We start from the raw sequence: 12,382 nt of genomic DNA on the forward strand, positions 1-12,382 counted from the left end.
AAGCGCTGTGTATGTATTACCATCAAAATGTACCAAATAGTCTTACAGTAAATTATTCAGAATATTATTTTGTTGTAGATGTGTGTTAAATACTTATATTTATACTATCCAACACAAAGAGGGAGAAGACATAGGACGGAGAAAATAGGACGGTCCCTAACTGTTTGTCATGCTGTCACTTACCAATAAAGCTTTGTGTGTACTGCCATCTGCTGGCTGTCACATGACACAGGCTCAGTAGACTTTATTGCACATGTATTGTTATGTAGAGATACTGAAATCTAGCAGTACTTTGTCGTCGTGCATGGCCTGACATGCTGTGTATTTATGAACAAGCTGGTTGTTATTCTGGAAATTAGATATTTAGCATTATAAGAACATACAGGATATGACTCAGCACACGTTTCCAATAGTCAGTAAGATAGGTGAAAAGCATTACACACCTTAGATGACTTTGCATGTATTTCCATGAACAAATCAGCATCCACGCTCTCTTGTATTTCAGTGTTTCTAGAAAACATTTGCACCGTGTAACTCAATAACAAGGTTTGCAGTGAGAGACAGATTCAATATCCATTTCCTTGTCAGTGTCATTCATTAATACAATAAGACAGCTTCCAGTGAAAGAAAAACACAACTCTCAAGCTCAGTCTCTGAGAAAATAGATTTATTATTCAAATAAGCGACATATACACAGTGGGTTCGTGGTTCTAATCATCGGAAAGAAGAGGAATATAGTAGAGCGACAATCATTTACAGAAGTGTGTGTTATTATCACACAGCTCCTCAGGGTAAGAGAAGTCACATTCATATTATATTCAGATATATATATAATGTACTGTACAGACGTAAAGAGCTGAAGGCAGGAGAGAGCTTGATTCCCCACTAAGGCACTCGTGATCAAAATGGGGTTGATGTGGTTTGTTTTGGAGCCTTTTCTTCTCACTACAGGCGGATTTATCCAATTAAAAAGTAACGTTTTGATCTGAATTACACTGGGACTTCGACCGTTTCAGATCGGGATCAGTAATACAATAAAATCTGATGTGAATCCTTCAATCATTGCCAGAGAAAGACTCTATAAAAATGGACACTTCCCCAATAAAAGATAAATTACTTTGGCTGAAACACAATAACACTATTTTCCAACAACACGTTTTTTTGTCTATACATTAAAAATACAACATAATCCACAAAAGAAAATGACAGGACGAATAATCAAACACAGCTTTATGCCTTAATGTGAAATGATTCAAGCCTTTCTCTTGCTATTTTTTTTATTGGTTCTGGAAAGGCTCTTTATGGGGAATAAATAATTTGCTAATGCCCTAACCACGCCTAGTTTAAGACTGCAAATTGGGACTGAGTCTTTCATAAAAGTCTGTGTAAATCTGCATAGGGCGAGGCACATACTTACTTAACTATTGTATGTAACAAACATAACTATTATAACATTATCTTTTACTAAACTTAAATAAGTAGTTAGTTTAATTAACACGAGCTTCGTGTGTGACGGTTTCAAATATGTAATTGAGAAAGCAATTTTGTGCCGTGTGATTTTGTTGGTTTTCTAACAGGAGAGAAAGGGTAGCGATGCATTCACTTCCCCAACCTCTTAGCAACGTCCTTATAGGCCAGCTCGATTTCCACATCGGCCGCGCACGTGTTGGTGAACTCGTCTCGGCTGTAGGAGTTTCCGAGATAACGCCACAACCCCTTGAATTCAGACGGGATGTCGTAGTTTCGGTATTTCTTCGTCACCACCTGCCAAAGACACATTAGTTACAGTGCAGTGTGAGATGTGAATAGTTCAATTAAAAGCAGCGGCAAACTGAAAAGTCTTCAGCCTGGATTGAAAAGTAGTCAGAGTTGCAGCGGACCTGCAGGTTTCTGGGAGTTTGTTCCAGATATTTGGAAATATCCCAAACCTAATTCTCACATTCCTCAAACTAAACCAATCAAGTCACCTTTAAGACGTGGAGTTTAGGAAGCAGGTTGCAGTCCGCCAGCGTCAGTTCGTCTCCGTCCAGATATTTGCGTTTGGATTCCCCGTCTCCGCTGTGACGTCCATTTTGAACCTCGTCAGCTGTCGGACTCAGAAGATACTCGTCCAGCTTGGCCAGGGCTTTTTCCAGACTTTTCTCTAGCGCTGGGACACACACACACACCAAGGTCAAAAGGTCATAAGAGTCAACAAATCAAAGCTACATCAATTTGCATCACATTTAAATGTCAAATTGCATCACTATCTCATTGTGCCCCCTCAGAAGCCCCTGCTTACTTGATAAACATACCAATAGGTCTCGAGTACTTACCTCGATTATTATCCGGTCTTTTGTTCTTGACGTAAGCAGAGAACTTGGCGAATATATCATTTCCCGCTGCGTTTGATTCCCGATTCTTTGCTGCAAGTTTGGGATACCTAACACACAGGAACACAGTGAAAAGTTAGGACGTTTATGACCTTTTCCTGTGTGTGTTTACGGGTGTGAAACCTACTTTGGTGGAGCCAGCATCTCCTCCAGATACTCTTCCACTTTGTTAACGTCGGTGAGCACCTCCCCCTGGAAGGTGAGGAAAGGCGGGTGCGTCCCTGGAGCCAAGTTGTGGAGATCGGCCGGTTTCCTAATCAGACAGGAATGAATTTACAACTTCAATAAATCTAATGAAACGCTATTTCAATATCACAACCACCTGTAAACAAATTATCCTCCTTACCGTGTGTATTTAGCAATGGTTGCTACCTCAGGCCTTATTTCCTAATAATCTTTAAAGTGACCCTTTGAGATTTTGTTCATGTTTTTCTCAAAGCAGCACTTGGAGCGAGACATAATTAAATGCACGGGTTAAAATTGTATCTATTAGTGGCCTAATCAAACTGCAAGTAATGGGATGTAAATGTATGATTGTTGCAGGTGTTTTTTAAAAAGCACATATAGAAAGTGAAAGTATGTTTTGCCTTATATTAAAATGTGGGTTTAATTGGGTTTTTGAGCTTTACTCCTGTGCAGACTTATTCAATAGTTTCCTTACCTTTTGAGGTCCACAGTGGTGACATTGAAGACTACTCCTTTCAGCCAGAGGATCATAAAGAGGCGCTGAGAGAAGGGACAGTTTCCGATGCTCTCTCCATCGCTCCCAGCCTGTAAACACACACATGAAGACAAGGTACTGTAAGACGCCAACGATGCTACAGAAACGCAGACACACACATGTCCAAGGACTCACACACGCTCATCCACAATCACAGTGACACCGACGCAAACTAAAACACACCTGGAGTTAAGTCAGGAGTTAAAGCAGCACAGGGCAATAACTTTATCTGCATTTGATGTGAGGAAATAAGGCACCAATACCAAATGTTTTCAAATGGGTTTTTTTGCTATTTTTACAGATGTGTATCCTCTGTATTCACATTTATTTGCAATAGCATTGAAATCGTTTTTTAACCTAATCACTAAGGAAACTATCTAACCTCCAATGCTAAACCTGCCAAAAATAATAAAAGTGTGTGTGTGTGTGTGTGTGTGTGTGTGTGTGTGTGTGTGTGTGTGTGTGTGTGTGTGTGTGTGTGTAGCTGCAATAGGACACTGTAACGAGACACTGAGTCCAGCATGAATAATCCACACTGCTTCCATTAACCGCCTCACTGCCTGCTCAGTTCCTACTGTACCAGCAGTTATCAGATATGGAAATAATATCAATCCACAGGGACACACACACACACCTCCACAGAAAAACATTCTATCCACTGTGTGAATCATGCTGTTTGTGTTTTAAAATATGACTGAAATACTCCCCATGCAGCCATTACAGTTGATTCATTACAAACTTTTTGAAAAGTTCATTAGCAAATTAGTCATTGTTAAATATGCATTGAGGACATTTGAAATCAGTTATAATGTAATGCCTTTACGTTAACGTGTAGCGCGTATTCAAAATAATCAGCAACAATGTATAAATACACTTATTATCTACCAATACTTCGATGAGGAAATTAATACCATGTCATGTCTATATGTTTAGGAAAGTGCTGTGTGGAGAAAAATAACATTACTATTATATATTTCTAAATACACACACACACACACCAGCACATCATGTATCATAACTTCAGAGCATTATAAAGCTTCAGCTCTCAGTTCTGAACTGAAAGGACTCCAGGAATAATTCATGAGAAGAGAGAAAGAGAGAGATTGTCTCCGCACGTGGGTGTCAGGTTAACACATGGAAAATCAGCACACAAAAACAACAACAACATGGCATGCACACGCTTAATGGATCCACCCCCACACACACTTTAAAGACCCTATAGGGTGAAAATGCAGCTTGAATCTACTTAACAGGCAGAATGCAAGGAATCAAAGTTTTTCCAGAATTTGAAAGCGAAAACGGATCTGTTGTCGGCATGTGATGATCTCACACACACACACACACACACACACACACACACACACACAGACTCCCCACCTTGACAAATAGCTCAATATCAGGGTCCTTGTCCTCCTCGGCTGCTGTATCCGTCATGGTCCAAAAACAACACGCTTTGCTTATGTGTTTTGTTTCCGCAAGTGTGTGTGTGTGTGTATGTGTGTGTGTCGTGTCAGTTTACAGCAGATTCTACTCCAGGTTCACGAGGTGAAGTCCGCCTAGTCCCATAGCAGCTCTGTCAAACTAACTGTGTGTGTGTGTGTGTGTGTGTGTCTGTGTCTGTGTGTGTGTGTGTCTGTGTCTGTGTGTGTGTGTGTGTCCAAGGCCTCAGCAGTGGGGCGTTACAGTGCTGGACAAAAATAGACCCCTTTTCGTGGGGAGGGGGTGTCACTGGAAGAGAAGAGTCACCCCAGGGTGCACAGCTCTGACTGTGAGAACACACACCGGGTGACTTTGAATCATCGGGAGTCATCGCACTTTTTCACACACTCATCAGCACTAATGAAACTAGATATTTGTGAGGCATCTTTGAAGGGAAATGTAGGATGTATTGCTGAGTTTATAAAGAGTTAGCACTTTGTTATAAAGCCACATTAACAACGGGTTTAGGAGCCGTAGCTAATGAGTTATAATGGTATATCAATCATTTAGAAACTCTTTAATAACAATAGGAAAGACTTTTGGGTTGCCAGGTTGTAGAAATTCCTCCTCTAGGTGTGTCACCTAATAAGTGTTGATAAATCATTAATTCAAGATTAGTTATCCATCAAGAATGTAGTTGTTAATGTTGATAAGTTGTTTATAAATGAATGTATGTTAAGATGCAGAACACAAGTCAAGATAAGGTGGCTTCTTGTTGACTTTTGATGATGTTAAATGATTTGTTTTTATATAAATGGAGTAAGCTTTTACTGTAACTAGTAATAGTCTCCAATTCTAATGCTTTGCTAACATTTCAGGAGTCGGTTGGCATTAAAATAGTGTGTAGGTGCGGCCAAGAGTGATCTGTCGTTAAATTGCTATCATTTTTACAGTTGTAGTTTCAAAGTGTCATATTTATGATGCTCCAGAGCAAGTGGACTTTAGTGGGGGATGTGCATGGTACGCTATATAGTGTGTGTGTGTGTGTGTTTAGGTGTGGAGGTACAATGTGCAGAGAAAGATATATAGATACACACACTTCATATGAATTCAATTGGCCATGCAGAACATTCTTGTGAGTTCAACTTATATTTAGAACACACACACAGTCACGCTCACACACACACACAGAAATGACTAAACATGACGACCTATAAATAGAAAAGTGTGTGTGTGAATAGCACATGGAGGTACAGTAGAGGGCCCAAACAATAGGACTACTGTCGAACTCTGGACGACACACACACACACACACACTTTAGGAGACGCTCATTGACCTTGCACACTCAGTTGTTCGTGAGCAACTGATATGAATGGGATAACGACTGAGATTTATGACTTGGTCCAAAGAAAGGTTTCTGCTTGAGCACACACACACTTTAAATTCAAATGAAGTCCATTTGGAATAATATTTTAAGTGAATGTTCGCTTACCTTAACATAAAGTTGTATTTTAGGTCCATCCTTTTCAGGCTCTGGCTTCTCCTCAGGTTCCTCCTTCTCAGAGGCAGATGAAGATGATGAAGATGATGATGAGGAAGATGAGGATCTGCGTGTTGAGTTCGCCTTCTCCGCTTCTTCTGGAGATCTCCTCTCCACATTCAGCTCTATGTTGCTCTCCACCTCTACCTTCTCCTCTTCTTTCTCCGATTCCTCCTCCCTTTTCACTTCCTCCTTCTCCCCTGTCTCTTCATCTCCAGAATGTGAGGAAGATGAGGAGGATGAGGAGGAAGAGGAGGATGAGGAGGAACTGCCTCTCCTCTCGTCTGATGAAGGGCGAGGTGGAGGTAGAGAAGGGGGAGCTGGTGCTTCTTTGGCCCTTTCGATGTTTTCGTACTCTGCCATCACGTCAGAAGGCTCTGCGTATGGCGTCTCGTATATCATATCGTAAATACCTGGCGACTGGTTCTCGTAGGTGACCTCGGGGGTCTCGTACACGGGATCCATTCTGGGGGAAAGAGGGTCTGCAGGAGACGTTCAGGGACCGTGTCAAGGTGTGGAGCAAAGTGAGGTTAATACCAGCGGTGTCTACCTTATCAAAAACACCCCAGGACTTTGAACAGGGAAGGCATAAAGGCGACGATGACAGCGCGGCGATCCTTAAAGGAGAAACCATGTTATTGCTTTTGTTGGTGGGAGCTAAAGTACCTTAAAAAAGTGAATCATTTATTACCTATAAAGATCTTTTAAAGGACCATCTTCAACATGTTTAAGCAGCACTGATTTGTACGTACAGTAGTGTAGTTTAACTTAGGCAAGCAATCTGATAATGCTTCCGTTGCCTTTAAGCAAAGTAGGCTAATAAATATGTGAGTAGGGACAGATATTATTATGTAGGTCCGACATCTGCCAAAAAAGATCTGATCAGCTATGTGCTTAAAATCTAACCTGAGAGACGAGACAACCATGCTGCTTTCTGCACCATGACTTCCGACTCTTTCCTGCAGAGAGACTCTTTCCTAGTGAGTCTTTCCTACAGATTGAGTCTTTCCTAGTGACTCTTTCCTGCAGAGTGAGTCTTTCCTAGTGACTCTTTCCTAGTGACTCTTTCCTGCAGAGTGACTCTTTCCTAGTGACTCTATCCTGCAGAGTGAGTCTTTCCTAGTGACTCTTTCATGCAGAGAGAGTCTTTCCTAGTGACTCTTTCCTGCAGAGAGACTCTTTCCTAGTGACTCTTTCCTGCAGAGAGACTCTTTCCTAGTGACTCTTTCCTAGTGACTCTTTCCTGCAGAGAGACTCTTTCCTAGTGACTCTTTCCTAGTGACTCTTTCCTGCAGAGAGACTCTTTCCTGCAGAGACTCTTTCCTAGTGACTCTTTCCTAGTGACTCTTTCCTGCAGAGAGACTCTTTCCTGCAGAGACTCTTTCCTAGTGACTCTTTCCTAGTGACTCTTTCCTGCAGAGAGACTCTTTCCTAGTCAGTCTTTCCTGCAGAGTGAGTCTTTCCTAGTGAGTCTTTCCTAGTGAGTCTTTCCTAGTGACTCTTTCCTGCAGAGTGACTCTTTCCTAGTGACTCTTTCCCAGTGACTCTTTCCTGCAGAGTGAGTCTTTCCTAGTCAGTCTTTCCTGCAGAGTGTGTCTTTCCTAGTGAGTCTTTCCTAGTGACTCTTTCCTAGTGACTCTTTCCTGCAGAGTGACTCTTTCCCAGTGACTCTTTCCCAGTGACTCTTTCCTAGTGACTCTTTCCTGCAGAGAGACTCTTTCCTAGTCAGTCTTTCCTGCAGAGTGAGTCTTTCCTAGTGAGTCTTTCCTAGTGACTCTTTCCTGCAGAGTGACTCTTTCCCAGTGACTCTTTCCCAGTGACTCTTTCCTGCAGAGTGAGTCTTTCCTAGTGACTCTTTCCTAGTGACTCTTTCCTGCAGCTGCTGAATGCATCGCATGTGCACTGTAAACAACATGTAGGTAAACTATGATTTAGTCCAATTCTGCAGCAAAACTGTGGATTAAAAAGGGATAAAGTCAATGTATGAAAGCTTCATGCAACTTGGATAGAACGGCAAATTACGCGCACCTTTACCTTGATTAAAAAAAACGTGAAAAGTACATTTACTCAAGTATTGTACTCAAGTATGTAATGCTACTTTATACTTCACTGCAGTTCAGAGGCTAATATTATTCTTTTTACTCCACCACATTTATTTTAACCCTCCGGTATCACTGTGGACGTTTTTGTCCAAATGGGTCATTTTTCACATTTCATTTGGCAATAACTTTGGTTGTGTTTGGGCAAATGGCCTGGCTTTTTGTAACAAGGCTATTTTCTCCATCTATTTTGGAATTCCAATTAAAAATGTTCAAATGGGTTTTTAATTCCCTGTGTAACAAATCGACTACACTAATTGACCATTCGGGACAAATTTCCACTGCAAAAGACTTTGATAAAAACATTAAAAATATTTTTTTCACCACTTTGAGTTTAATCTTTAACCCTGTGCTCCATGTCTGTTTGTCGTCATTTAATGTCCATGTTCCATGCTCGACCATGTCACCTGCCTGTTCCCGTCCGTAAGTTTGTTCCTGTCCGTCGTGCTCCACGGTTTTGTTTATGTTAAGTAGTTTGTTTTTCCTGTCTTCGGCTTTTTTTAAATAAAGCTAGCTTTGTTACCTGACCTTTTAACTGCACCTATTTTCCCCCCCAACCCTGACAGGCAGTTTATGTAATTAGTCGGACAACATGGACCCTGAACTACACTCATAAATTCTGGACTACAACATTTGTGGAAAATATATAAGTGCAGTTAAAAGTGCACCACAAAAGTGCGAAATTAGGCGAAAAGCATCAAAGTACCGTCTTGAAAGTTAGTATCATTTATCCTTACGCAATTAAATGAATGCGTTTCATTACCCCCAGCCATCTTGTCTTGTAAACGTGCTTGCTAACTCCATTTCTGAAAGCAGGCCAAATCATATTGTTACAACCCGGATCTTGGGCTGTAACAAAAAGCTGGGAGTCGAGACGAGGGGTATGAAAATATAACAATAATTTATTAGTGGACACAAAAACAGACAGCTGCGAGAGGAATGAGAGAGGCTCCCGGAACGCGATGGGCTGTCTTATAGCAGCTGCAGCTCGTCAGTCCACAATCACCCACAGCACTGGAACCTGCAATCAGAAGAGAGAGAGAGCCCACAGAACGCCTAGTGGTGTGGAGGGGTCGTCACTATTTTGGTCAGTCCCTTGACCCAACACATGGAAAAGCCCGGAATGTTTTTCCAGAAACGGCAACCTAGCCCTCTGCAACAAAACCAGGACCTGACCCCCAGGACCAAACAAGCGCTGCTCAGTTTTTCGTTGATACAGATGTTTCATCCTTACCTGGGCAGACGACAACTTCTCTTTGGCCATCCCCCCCAGCTGAATGCCACCTATGCCGGCTCACAGCCCGTGTCACAGCGCAAGCCACAAACACTCCAGGGAAGCACTTAGCATTTTCCTCTGGGTTAACAGTCACAGTGGGTGAAGATGACAGTATGGTAGGCGGTGGACGCTCAGCCCACACACGGCTGCCAGCCAGGCCATTACGAAGGATAACATCCACACCTTCAATCAGCATTACAGGACGGACCGCCATGTTGACCTCACCCTGCACCAAACCAGAGTTAAGCACAACAGAAGAGAAGAGAAGAACGGATATCCCAGATCCCCTGGATGCATGCAGCGTGTCACGGCTGGCTTGTATTTGTCTTCTGCTAGCCAACGCTCGTTGAAACTGCAACCTCCTGGCATACTGTCATCTATCACTCATCAGAATGGCCAGGTCACACGTAAAACAAACACTTGCAGGTCATGCGCATAGCGCGGGAAGGCCGGAGCAGAGCTGTTTTATGTAAAAGGGAAGCAATTAAGCGCACTCAAGACTTCTTTATTTTCTTTTAATCTAAAAAGCTGAAACTGATTCCTGAAGCCACAAGGTGCACTCTAAAAACTAAAACTATGATGTACTCAATTCTATTGGTGAAACATTTGTACACTTAAAAATATTGAGTAAATGTTAAAGCTGTGAAATCCTTTAAAAAAGGTAAGATACCCTTTTAAAACTTTTCAAGAACACAGACTAAAACAGCAATGTACAGACGAATCAGATGATTAACCATGATCTTAAAATATATTTTATATATTTTTTTATTTTTATTTTGCATTTTTTGTAATCATTATTTGTAATACTTTCTGCTGACACTAGGTGAGGCTGGAGCATAATGTTTACTGGAAACAAATGTTAGGGCTTGCATGTAAACTACACTTTGTCCTTGGATGATGTGAAATGTCTGTTTACTTGATGTATTGAGTTGAGGTTACCAGCCTTGGAGGTCTACCCTGATTTTATTAATCTGGCTGCTCCACCGCATCAAAAACCTGACCAAACTCCAGGAGGTGATGCTGAAGAACTACATCAGCAGCCTAATGGAGTACGCCCTGCATCTGCAACACAATTGTGAGTTCCAGCTCGTCAAGTAGCCTCCACACGAGCGAGGCCCACTCTGTGTTGCTGGTGAGTTTAACGGGGCTCGGTCCTCCGCGCATTAGCAACATATGCTGCTCAGGCTGCTCAAATGCATTGCCGTGATGAAAGATGTAGATCTTTAATGCGAGGTTTTGAATGCTGTTTCTTCCACTGCTTGATATCTCCGAGTGTTAACCCCCGTGTTGTGTTCAGGGGACGACGGCAGTCCGGAGAACATGCTTCTGCACGGCCCGTTCTCCAGGAAACCCAAACGCATCAAGACGGCGTTCTCTAAGACTCAAATGCTGCGTCTGGAGCGAGCCTTCGAAAAAAATCACTATGTGGTTGGAGTGGAGAGGAAACAGCTGGCGAGCACACTCTGGATAAGCAGCCTAATGGAGTACGCCCTGCATCTGCAACACAATTGTGAGTTCCAGCTCGTCAACCAGTCGGGACCCTGTCACAACCCAAGGTTTGTCATTAATCTGGCTGCTCCACCTCCCCAGAACCTGGCCAAACTGCAGGAGGTGATGCTGAAGAACCCCGTCAGCAGCCTAACGGAGTACGCCCTGCATCTTCAACACAATTGTGAGCTGCGAGCGGCTCTCGAGGCAGGGGACCTCATTAAACACCTAAATAAAAACGCAGTGTTGGGTCTTCGGAAATACGCTAAAGCCCGGGGCTTTGCTGTTGAGATCCCACTGGTGGGCCAGTCCGGGCCAGTCCGGGCCCCCGCACAAGCCCAAGTATGTGTGAGCCGCATGAAAACACAGATAACATGTACACACTAGACATACAAATACTCTTACTGTCTGGGAAACCATGTTCTTGGGGAAAGATGTTTCTTTGTGTCCCTGGAAAAAATGCATTTCTTTAAGAATTCAAAGTTTTGGAACATTATTGAAAGTAATTTTCCGCTAACAACACTTTTTCTCTGCTAGTGTTCCCTTGGGACCTTTTGTTCTTAAAGTGACTGAGAAAAACTATGAAATCCTCCTGTGTTTATGTTTTACTGAGTGCTTATAGGCTATTTCCATCCCAGTATTCAGTTAACTATTTATTTTCTGTGCACATTACATAGACTAGCTAATATTCTACCTACTGCTTGGGACTTTGAGTCTTCAAAATGTCCAATGTCACAGACTGGGATTTACTTTAGAGTCAGTTGTATTTACATTCAGTATGACTTGTTATGATTCAATGTGAAAGAGTATACTGCTCAATAAATAATGATCACTTCACCACCTCTTGACATCTAGGCACTTGAGTCAGAGGCAGAATGCAGGGACAGTGGAGAGAGGTCCATTGCTGAGGTGAGTGATGAAAGGGAAATGACAGTTGAGAGTAAATTGTGATGTGGACTCTCATCCCAGGATTTTAAGGAAATCAGTGGGGATATTGAACAGGAAACATTTCAGTCAAGGGGCATCATATGACCAATATAGACAGAAGAGCAACATTTAAGTCAATGCTACCATTCCTAGGTGAACTTAACATCCGTATGGAGTCAGATCAGTCTCAATATTAATAAATGCTCACAGAAGGATTCACAAATGTATTTTGCGATTTATATATAAATGACTCTCCACATCAATATCTCTCAATGCACTCACAAATATTTATTGTTGTATATAAATGTACAAAAAATGGGCTTTTAAACTGCTTTTTATTAATTCAAAGACAGCTCTGAATTAATAATCAAATATGTTTCCTTTCTTTACTACTGGATGAAATTACAAAATGTACCCATCATTTTCCTCATGCTAGTATAGCCACATAAAAGTATCAAACCTGTTAAAATGCACCAGAATACAGGAAATCTATATATTTTTTTTGCCCCCACACCCCCCGTTAAAAATGTCCCCCCCAC

At 41.9% G+C, this 12,382-nt stretch overlaps 1 protein-coding gene across 2 annotated transcripts; it reads right to left on the reverse strand.

Moving 5' to 3' along the window:
* Positions 1–646: 646 nt before the first annotated feature.
* LOC117499250 (chloride intracellular channel protein 5-like) lies at positions 647–6,589 on the reverse strand. 2 transcript variants are annotated; one of them, XM_034151632.1, is made up of 6 exons: positions 6,006–6,589; positions 3,034–3,143; positions 2,500–2,625; positions 2,316–2,422; positions 1,968–2,149; positions 647–1,764 (listed from the first exon to the last, which is right to left on the reverse strand). In XM_034151632.1, the coding sequence occupies exons 1-6, from the start codon at positions 6,516–6,518 to the stop codon at positions 1,600–1,602; spliced, it is 1,203 nt and encodes a 400-aa protein (XP_034007523.1). In that variant the 5' UTR covers positions 6,519–6,589; the 3' UTR covers positions 647–1,599. The 2 variants fall into 2 exon arrangements, with proteins under 2 accessions (XP_034007523.1, XP_034007524.1); XM_034151633.1 differs by lacking the exon at positions 6,006–6,589 and adding an exon at positions 4,471–4,662.
* Between the last annotated feature and the right edge of the window lie 5,793 nt (positions 6,590–12,382).

This window comes from Trematomus bernacchii, unplaced genomic scaffold (genome assembly GCF_902827165.1).
Source record: "Trematomus bernacchii unplaced genomic scaffold, fTreBer1.1, whole genome shotgun sequence".
NCBI lineage: Eukaryota > Metazoa > Chordata > Actinopteri > Perciformes > Nototheniidae > Trematomus > Trematomus bernacchii.

Coding starts and splice junctions, on each gene's coding strand:
- LOC117499250 (XM_034151632.1), bottom strand. CDS start 6,518: ATGGATCCCGTGTACGAGACCCCCGAGGTCACCTACGAGAACCAGTCG. Junction 2,626..3,033: donor ACCACTGTGGACCTCAAAAG/GTAAGGAAACTA, acceptor CTGTCTGATTAG/GAAACCGGCCGATCTCCACA. Junction 2,423..2,499: donor GAGATGCTGGCTCCACCAAA/GTAGGTTTCACA, acceptor CCTGTGTGTTAG/GTATCCCAAACTTGCAGCAA.